General features: G+C 45.7%; 1 protein-coding gene across 1 annotated transcript in view; it reads right to left on the bottom strand.

Annotated features, from left to right (window-relative positions):
- Nucleotides 1–10,654, bottom strand: part of atp11b (ATPase phospholipid transporting 11B) — a 42,671-nt gene that overhangs the window by 21,854 nt on the left and 10,163 nt on the right. The window contains exons 7-17 of the mRNA XM_079740078.1: nt 10,465–10,528; nt 10,052–10,133; nt 9,638–9,788; nt 8,360–8,557; nt 7,657–7,815; nt 5,854–6,041; nt 4,577–4,645; nt 4,231–4,304; nt 4,014–4,117; nt 2,476–2,657; nt 1,846–2,049 (exon numbers count right to left, since the gene is read on the bottom strand). Coding sequence (XP_079596204.1) covers nt 1,846–2,049; nt 2,476–2,657; nt 4,014–4,117; nt 4,231–4,304; nt 4,577–4,645; nt 5,854–6,041; nt 7,657–7,815; nt 8,360–8,557; nt 9,638–9,788; nt 10,052–10,133; nt 10,465–10,528 — 1,475 coding nt within the window. The remainder of the gene's footprint in view (nt 1–1,845; nt 2,050–2,475; nt 2,658–4,013; nt 4,118–4,230; nt 4,305–4,576; nt 4,646–5,853; nt 6,042–7,656; nt 7,816–8,359; nt 8,558–9,637; nt 9,789–10,051; nt 10,134–10,464; nt 10,529–10,654) is intronic.

The raw sequence follows: 10,654 nt of genomic DNA on the forward strand, positions 1-10,654 counted from the left end.
CATCAGATCATCATCATCATTAGTGGAAAGGGGGAGGGAGGAGAAACGTTTTGGCAGGAGGGAGAACCTAATGCAAAGAGTGGTACATGGAGTCCAAACGGAGAGGGAGGGGAAAGGGTCAGCAGGAGGTCAGAGATATGGTACCAGAAGAGACGGAGGGAAACAGGGACGCGAGAAAACTGAAGAAACCAAAGGAAAACAAGACTGTAAGAAACCCCCCCCCCCCTTTTAGAGGAAGAAGATTCCAAGACTAACGAGCCCAGTGTAGAAGTGTGCCGTCATGTGCACTTCTACACAGGGCTCGTTAGTCTCGGTATCTTCTTTGGAACAAATCGATGCCGTCGCCATAGCAACGGGTCTCCTGCCTCCACCTTGGTAATGACTCATCAGAATCACCACGGTTACCCTAGAGAACAACCAATGCCTCCGGGGCCTCGGAGACTCCTACGAGCAGAGCCCACCCACGTAGTCACAGAGACCGTAGCTGTGCTCGAAATCGTTCCCCATCACGGATATAGTGCACTATATAGGGTGCTCGCCATGTTGTAGTGGTGTTCGAATTCTCAGTGGTTAATTTCATGCACTATATAGTGGACTTAAAATACCCAAAATTTGAGTGAACATACGATGTTCCCTACATGTTACTCCCGTATACCACAATGCGATGCGGTCGTGTTTCTCCGGAGGAGAAGAATAAGCTGAATAACCGCGAAAAACGAATACATTTAATGATGGAGTGTCCGGCTTTCGTTTAGAAATGTCAACAATTTAGGATTTAACATAGAAAATGTAACATTCAGAATTAATAAAAAAAACCTTGATCAAGAAATGTAACATTCAACATCAATACAGCCTCCAGTTTTCCTCGTGAGTGCCCGGTTTGTTTACATGATGAGGGCGCAGCTGTCTGCGTCACACAAATACCCGGCGCATTTACTGACGCAAAAGACGTTTAGAAATGTTCAGCGTAGTGTCCGAATTCTCGTTTGTTCGTTCCCTATATAGTGCACTATATCATAAGCACTATATAGGGAATAGTGAGTGAGTGAATAGGGAATGATTTCGAACACAGCTCCTGTGTGCTCCTTTCTGTTCCTCACGGTGTGACATAAATTCACACATTCATATCAACAGGCCACATATGTCCATGGCGACTAGAGAGGCTTCTTTCTCATGTCTCAATTCTAGAGATGCAAGCGGTACAGGGTGTTCGAGAAACTCAGACGCTCAAGGCCACAAAAACAAGTGTAATTCCCGCACATAGCCACAAGGGAACAGCACCGAGTACACATACGGGTATCCAGGAGGCGGGAGTTAAGCACCATGCTTAGCCAATCAGAGCACATGACTGAGTCCACACCTGCCCATTATTAAAGTCACAACACATAGCCCAGGGGGCCAGACCGCTCCGGGTAACGCATCCATCAGTTGTCCTACTTAGCGTATCTCCACGCGTGCATATACAATTCCTCTCCTTTTGCTTCATAGATATAATAGCGAAGCTATACCAAATAAAGTGAGTTACAAGCGATCCTGACTCAGCAACCTTTTTCCAAAAAAGAACACGGCAACGGCTCCTCTTTATGAGAACCATTCCTACTCCTCTCTACGCATTAGAAGAAGGACTGCTTTAATGAAGGACCCATTACTTTTGGTTTCAAAATGATTCGCTGCTCAAAGCAGGGCAGAATATTTATCAGTGAGCAAATTAAGGCAGATTTGTGAGAGGACAATTTGAATTGATGATCGGAAGAACCATATTTACTGCACATTTTGTTTGTTCAGACTCCCCCCTAAGCGAACAGAATGTGTTTAGCATTCCGCCGCGCCGTTCTCCCGCCTTACCTCCTGGCCAGTAGGCGGAGCTGTTCAGCACACTCGTTGTCCGTGTGCTGCTGCAGCAGCTCCAGGATGTTCATGGTGCGGTGGAAGTGGCCGCACGACAGGCTGACGCTCACCGCCGTCTCGTGCTTGTCCCCCGTCAGCACCCACACCTTGATGCCGGCCAGGCGCAGCGCCTCGATGGTCTCCTGCACCTTGTCCTGGAGCCTGGGGGAGGGGTATCGAGTAATAAATAATACAAGGGGACGTTTAAGGAAGCTATTGAAAACCAGAGCATTCCTTATTTAATGCGTCTTCAATCATCCCCTTGACCTTCTCCAATGAGACCGATCGCTCCAGTTTTAGTGAGTCCTGAAGTCTATTAAAGTCAGGTGCGTAAAAGCTCAAAGCAATCGCTCCCTGAGTTTATGTGATGTGTCGGTGAAACGTCAACATTTTTTTTACAAATGTTGAGAAGTCGACTGTAAAAAGAAAGAAACTGTAAAAGAAAAGTCCATAAAGGTTTGGTCCCAACATCGACTGGAGCGGCCACAATTTGAACCGTATCTGAGGGCTTCATTCCCTGGCTGTGAGGGCCCCCTGCTGCTCTAGCGGCCCTGGCGGTGAGGGCCCCCTGCCGTGCTGGCCCCGTACCTGTCCTCCACCCCCGTGGCCCCCAGCAGCTGCAGGTCCCGCTCGATGAAGGCGAAGGCCTCCTGCAGCCGCTCGTCCCTGTGTTGCAGGGCGGTGCGCGCCGCGCCCAGACGCCGCTCCACCTCCGCGTACGAGTCCAGGCTGAAGAACCGGCACGCCACCACCAGGGTGCGCAGTCCCTTCTAAGACGGTGAGAGAGAGAGAGAGAGGTAGAGAGAGAGAGAGAGAGAGAGAGAGAGAGAGAGAGAGAGAGAGAGAGAGAGAGAGAGAGAGAGAGAGAGAGAGAGAGAGAGAGAGAGTGAGAGAGAGAGAGAGAGAGAGAGGGACGAGACGGAGAGAGACAGGGAGAGAGAGAGACGGAGACACAGACAGAGGGAGAGAGAGAGACACAGACAGAGAGAGAGAGAGAGAGAGAGAGAGAGACAGAGAGAGAGAGAGAGAGAGGGACAGAGACAGAGAGAGAGAGAGAGACAGAGAGAGAGACAGAGAGCGAGAGAGGGAGACAGAGAGAGAGACAGAGAGCGAGAGAGGGAGACAGAGAGAGAGACAGAGAGCGAGAGCGTTATTGTAGAATCATGGGACAGACTCAAGAAAAGGGAAAAAATAAGAAAAGTGTGTTGTGTGAGGACCAAAAGAAGATAGTAAGGAAGAAGGATTTGGCATAAAAAAAGAGAAAAAAAATAGTGAGCGAAAGAGTGAAGAGATGAGGCCAAACAATGAGTTCAGTGTTGCCGTTAATCACAGGACCCGGTCAGCAGGCAAGACACAAATCAAACTAAGACTAGGAGACTGAGACGCTACCAAGAACCAACGACATGGCACAGAGCGCTGTGTGTGTGTGTGTGTGTGTGTGTGTGTGTGTGTGTGTGTGTGTGTGTGTGTGTGTGTGTGTGTGTGTGTGTGTGTGTGTGTGTGTGTGTGTGTGTGTGTGTGTGTGTGTGTGTGTGTGTGTGTGTGCGTGTGTGTGTGCAATACGACTGTGGAGGAACAGTTATAGTCTAACTTGAATCACGGGAGGCGGAACTAGTGATGATATGGTTGTAAAAAGGAACAGCCACATTATCCTTTACAAGTGGCACAGGAGAGAAATTGGCCTTCATAATTCTTTTGTTGTGGTTTTGTTTGGATGCCATTTTCCTAGACTTAGCTTCAAGCCCCAAAAGGTGTTTGTTGGCTTTCCATACTTTTGGCTTTCAAAACGTTGTAATGTACAATAAATTGTACAATAAAACAAAAAAGGGTACTCCACCTGTTCCCTTCCTCATAGACTTGAACACAATTCTGAACAAACAATAGTTTGGCCATTGAGATATTTTCAGGTCTACTACTTATCCCTAATCGTATTGTGCTATGGCAATTCCACACTCTTTTTGCATTGCCTGTCACATGTATTCAGTTCTCACAACAAAACAACTTAAGACTAATTCAAATAAAATCCTTTGATTATTCAATTAAGATGCTCATGTAACCCATTTACAGCCAAACATGTTAAGTGCTAATGGCTTTCAATAAAAAACAAGAAAAAATGCATTTCTCACCAGAGCAAACTCATCCACATGCAGTCTGGTCTTCTCTATATCTCCGCTGGTGGCAAAAGGCAAGATGGCGGACTCTGCCCCCTTGGTAAACAGCACTTTACCTCCTGGTCAGTCAACAAGAGAAGCAGATAGTCCGGGCTCACATTTCACTGCACTTCACCACTTTGTACAGCGAATGTTGAAATGAAGCGTTAAACATAAACGTATAGATCTATACCTGAAGGAGACTCCAGTATAACACTCATCCTCCTACGGTTTGCATCAAACTCCAAGACATGAAGCAGTTTATACCTGAGAGAGAAAGATAGACAGACACAGCATTTACATCTTTACTAGGGAGGGCTGGTAAATATTATTATGCAATGATCTGAGGGAAGGCCATCAAATATGTACCATCTTACACCTTAACTTGCAATGTTTGTAAGGAAAGGAAGAGGTGGTTACCAAAACTTTCGTGCTTGAAAATAATATTGTCTACGTATATATTTGAATTTCAGTCCTTATTTACCATCTGGAAGACATACCACAATGGTGAGGACTGAACGGCATGCTGCATAACCTACTTTTCAGACTTGCCGAAGGTTTTGATTTCCATGGTTTCACCGTTGCTACCGCTGAAGGCCACGCCCATCCTGGGAAACACAGCAGTAAGCAGCAAGCAATAAGCTGCCTGTGTGGGGGGTGTCAGAGCCACTGGTCGTCACTATTTATCAATGGAAGCATCCGTTTAAGGCGGCAGTTAGCATGCTGCGGGGCACAATTATCAAAGTGAATAAATATCCTTTTAAACAGAAGCCGGCACTTCAGACCTAAAAGGCTTCTCCGTGGTAGTAGTAGTTGTTGCCATTTGTACCAAAAGGGGAATAGGGAGGTTCTGCAGCAGTCGCCATCCACCACACAGAACGGTCCGTCTCCACAAAAACACAACAGACCCAGCAGCAATAGTACTATAGTAATAGTAATAGAGTACTAAAGTGGGAACGTCACATTGTCCTTGCAACTGGGTTTCCTGTTCTAAACAACCGAACGAGAGATGGCGTTTTCCATTGCTTCCATGTGTTGTTTCTTTCAAAATGAAAATAAATCAATTTCAAGAGGTGAAAATCACTACCAATCGAAACATGTCAAGGCGTTCATGTATTCCCCAGGGTTATTAAAAGGAAAAGTTTGTAAACGTTAGTTTATTATTATTTTCTTTTATATGAAGACAAAAAGACAAGACTATTCTCGAGATTACTTACATCATTGGTAAAGCAAACTCGCAAATCAATTCGCAATACGTTTTCTATAAAACGTTTGTGTGGCATAGGATTTCCCCTTGTTAATTTGGTTTGTGTAGAACTGAAAATCGGTTGCTGTGGAAACGTGACGTCACACTTTAGTACTTTATTCGTCGACAATGTACCACTACAGTGCGTGAGGCTTCATATTTGACTTCCACATTGTTCACCCTTTAAAGATTGCATCAGAGAGGTTGGGTGACGTCACTCCTGTCGGTATTTGAAGCGAGATCCCAAACAAACACAGCCAGATCGCCCCTCCCTTCCGTGTCTCGTGCATCCAGTAAAAACAATCGTGAACGCTGCGCAAATCCCCACAACACCCACCCCTTGTCGGTGATTTGTTGGAATACTATTCATTTTGGTTTTGAGTGATTGGTAGTACCATTTGTTTCTGTGTACGATCTCGGAGCACAGGCTGCCTACAGAGACGCGTTTTTTTGACGGCCTGCTTATGGGGCGGGCAGATAGCGGATCGTGAGGAAAGATCAGAGGAATGTGATCATTTATGTTTCGGCCTGGGATCACTGATACGACTTTAAGGTCCCCGGGGGCCGTACCTCTTGGTGGCCTCCACCAGGGCCTTCTCGTCCGGCGACGAGGCGTAGTACTCCATGGTGCCGGAGGAGAAGCCGTTGGCGTGGGAGAAGAGGTCCCCGCCGGCCCCCATGCCGTCGGGCTGGTCGTAGCTGATCTGCACCGTGTGGCACAGAGCGACCGCCTTGAGGAACAGCAGCTCATCCCCCGTCTGCAGGCACAGGGGGCAAGGCACGGGGCAGTGTAAGGGAGGACGGCTGAGACCGTCATGGACTAAGGGGAGGAGAGCTATCGACTGCAGGTGTTAAATTGAAATGGTCTCGTACACTCGGATACATTACCTTTACATACTGTTGTGGAAATATCAATCATAATAGTAATATACAATCATATACAAATTACATTAACCTTGTTTATATAATTACTGTTCACATTAAAAGAAACTGTATACATTCTCCCTGTAGCTTAAGATACATCCCTTCCTCTCTCTAACTGAGAGAGGTTAAGAAAGTTCACATTTGCATTCCCACTGGAGCCACTATGTCTGATCCTAAGGTCAGGCCAATCGACTGACTTCTTTGTTATGTAGATTCCTTTAACCTTCTTGCAGCCTTGCTTGCAGACTTGGAGACATGTCCACTTCTCCAATAGTGTACTGCAGTAAACTTGGCCTCTCCTGCCAATCCTAAACTCTCCACTATGGTCACTCCCACTTACCTGTGTATTCCCTACCCACAATGCAACGTTTCCCTATAAGAATCTTGATCACCCATTGTCTCACTGAATGTATCCTTGGTAACTTTGCTGCCTGTACTTTCCCATGATCATGCTCTAATATTAAATAAAAATTTCGCTGGCCGACGTGTCCTAAAAAAAAGTTGTTCTTCATCAAATACTATTTACAGTTGGACAATTTCAAGTCCATGATGATTTAGGTTGTTGAAAACAGAGGACTTTATTTATGAAAGATAGGGCTGAACGATTAATCGATTTCAAACCGACATTGCGATGTTATAGAAAGCGATATGCAAATCGTAAAGGCTTCGATAAAAAATAAATAAAAAATAAATTGCAAAAATTGTTTTTACAGTTACTGACTGGAGATCAGTAAGATTTGTATTTCTTTTCTTTTACAATTCAATAGTTAAATAAAGATTTTATAATATCAATTCATGCATCAATTCATCTCAACACATAGGCCTGGTCTAAAGAAAAGAGCAGTTTATATGTTGACTGCTTCTATGTTGTGTTGGTCATGCTAAAAAAAAGAATCGCATACTAAATCGCAATCGCAATATTGGTCAAAATAATCGCAGTTCGATTATTTCCCCAAATCGTTCAGCCCGTATATACCGACATGAAGTTTACCCACATGTGGGGTAGAGTGAGCGGGCCCCTCATGACACTTGATCGCTGGCCACCAGCAATGCCAGCGGGCTTTCATTAAACAGCTTGCCAAGAAGATTCAGCATCCATAACTCCATCGATCCCACAACCTTTCCGTCTCTGAGGCCTTCGTGAATCACCATGACAACTCTCTGGAGTCAGAGTGGCACCACAATGGTTTAACTTGATTATCTTAAGCCGGATGTCACAAAGTGCCCTTAGGCATAAGGGAACCAACGTGTCCTGAATGTAAATGCATCTTGGTATAATTGTATGTAAATATGAGAGAGAGAGAGCGAGAGAGGGAACCAGGAGGAGGGATACGACGTGCTTTGGGATACGACAGGAGGGTGTGTAACATAAATCGACAGGAAACAGAAGTGCACGTTATGGGTAGAATCCCATGGATAAAACCGGTTTAAAGCGAGTGAGGCTTTTACCAGAGTGCCGTTGGAGCTGTCCAGCGTGTCGTCCATCATGCCCTCTGGCACCAGCCGGCCGTTCAGCTCCTGGTATTTGATTCCGTTGATGGAGCACTCACGGAAGTACATCTCGTTCTCCGTGAGCGTTCCCGTTTTGTCGGTGAAAACGTACTCCACCTGGGCCAGGCGTAGGAGAGCCAACAGCACAGATGAGACACAGACACTAACTGACCCAGATCACACCAATCACGTCAAAAGGATGATATTCACACAGCTAACTCATCTTCCATTTAATTGATACTGCACACACATCAAGTGTAACTCTGCAATATGGAATAATTAATGATCATCATGGTAATCATAGGAAACACACTATTGATTGGAACCATCGATCGTTCTGTCTGCATAGAGTGAGACTGATGATAAATCCATACCATCTCAAATTGCCAATGATGATTGTGACAATAAATGCGTGCATTTAGTCTCGCCCTAATGATAGTGCGTGTGTATGCACGTGTGTTTGTGTGTGCATGTTTGTGTGTATGCGGATGTGTGCGCATGTTTGTGTGAATGCGTGCGTGTGTGCATGTATGCCTGTGTGTGCACGTGCGCACGTTCGCGTGCATTCGTGCGTGTGTATGCGCGTTTGTGGGTATGCGCGTGTGCGTGTGTGTATGCCCATGTGTGCGCGCGGCGTGCGCGTGTGTGTGTGTGTGCGTACCTGTCCCAGCTCCTCGTTGAGGTCCGAGGTGTTGACCTGGGCCTTCTGGTCGCTCTCCTCATGGTACAGGTCCAGGTCCCAGCCGATGAAGAAGGAGCCCAGGAACTTCTGCATCTCCACGGTGACGTACAGCGAGATGGGGATGATGTAGTTGTAAAGGACCAGGAAGGCCAGGAAGTCCGAGATGAACTTGAGGATCTGGAGAAAGGGATCTCATTCCGTTACTGGGATCACAGGCAGGAACAACAAGGAGACGATGATGCTAATGTTATGAGTACTTTTTTAAAATAATTGTTTATTTGTTTGATTTGTCTATTCATGATTTGTGCTTGTCAATCTAGGAATTCATACTAAATATCCACTTGTCATATCCATATTTCAAAGGATATTACAAACAATAAAGTGACTTGGCTTCATCTTCTAATCGTCACTTGGTTTTGGCCTGGTAGGGACGGTTACAGGGTTCAGACGAGATTTATGTAGTGTTACAGCAGAGTCAGGTCAAGTCTTAACAACAAACTTGGTTCCAGCTCTGCTTCTAGCCCAGGGGGATAGAACAATAGGGAGAGGAGCGCTCTAGTAGTGTAGGGTTCATCGGCACTGAGCAAGAAACCAAGGGAATAATAACAAGGAAAGAATGAAGTAAAACAGGAAAAGTAGGGAATAAAATGGAAGAAAAAAAAAAGATTAAAATGAAAAGAAAAGAATGACAAACAAAGAAAAGAAGAAAGAACCAGCCTAGTAGGAAGATGGGGAGTGATAGTTTTTGGCCAACCTTCCAGGCCATTCTCATTCACCTCTCTCAACCACTGCTACAACATCCCCATCATATGGCATGAACTCATAAGCACTTTGAGAGCGGGATAGTGAGGGAGAGAGGCACACTCATCCACTCATCTGTGATCCAGCCCGGCATCACTACTTAAAGGTTGTATCAGCGATTCTAGGCCGAAACATAAAGGATCACATTCATCTGATCTTTCCTCACGATCCGCTAGCCGCCCGCCCCGTAAGCAGGCCGTCAAAAAAAGGCGTCTCTGTAGGCAGCCAATGCTCCGAGATCGTACACAAAAACAAACGGTACAACCAACCACTCAAAGGCGGGGTGTATGTCGTGGGGTTTTGCGCTGCAATAGTTTTAACTGGATGCACGAAACACGGAAGGGAGGGGCGAGCTGGCTCTGTTTGTTTGGGATCTCACTTCAAATACCCAACATCTCTGATACAACCTTTAAGAGGAATGGTCCTGCGAGAGGACCCAGCAGGAGGTCGACGTACCGGGCTGCTGTTCTTCTCCTGCTCCGTCTTCTGGTTGTAGAAGGGCTCGTCCCACTGGTTCTCCGCCTGCCACGCGTACTTCAGGATGGTACTGAGCACCGCCTCGAACAGCAGGATGCACAGGTAGATGATCAGGAAGGTGTTCATGGACCTGCCACAGAACAGACGCCAGAACACCCTTCAGCACTCAGAGGAAACCCTGCTCGGTCACGGTGCATTTAAGTACAATGGTATTCAAAGTCCTTCATTTCATAGTTCAATTCATAGTCCTTATGTTAAAGGGGTGATATCATGCTTTTTCCCTTTGCTTTAGACTGTTAAATGAATGCAATATATATAGTGTTTTTTTGGGTGACAAGGAAAACACACAACAGGGCGAAAAACATTAAACAAGACAAGAACGTCCCCACTCACTTCTCCACAGCGGAACGTTTCTGGGACTTGCACTTGTAGTTGAGAGCCATCTTGGATTCCATGCCCGTGTAAACAGCCACACCTGCAGCGGTGTAGACCACGATAATTAATAACGATGAATCACCAATTGTACTTTGCTAGACAGCGCGAGCATAATGAGTGTCTGAAGAAAAACACAAACATCTCATGAATATCTTATTATCTTAGAACTAGAGTCTTCTTAAGTGTTTGTTGAAGATGTGTGAGGGTTGTCTTGGGCTGGTATTATGACAGTGAGGTGGGCAGGGACCAGGCCAGCAGCAGTGACCAAATGAGAGAAAATGAGCGCAATCTTTCCGGTTGAGCTGGGTGCCTGGTTTCATCAAAAATAAATAAAGGGACATTTAAATGTTGTGTTCAAGAAATTGGCGTACCGAAAATCTCTTGGTATTTTTCAACCTTGCTCCTCGCAACAGCAAATTCTCCGGCCCCAGCGGTCTGATAGAAACACACACACACACACACTAAAATCAACTTTTGTTTGTGTACCTTATGAATGTGTAAGGTAAAGAGACTCCCGACACACTCATTTTGAAAAGCAAAATGTGTGCGTGTCCCTTAAGT

This window comes from Pollachius pollachius (genome assembly GCF_949987615.1).
Source record: "Pollachius pollachius genome assembly, chromosome: 7".
In the NCBI taxonomy this organism is placed as follows: domain Eukaryota; kingdom Metazoa; phylum Chordata; class Actinopteri; order Gadiformes; family Gadidae; genus Pollachius; species Pollachius pollachius.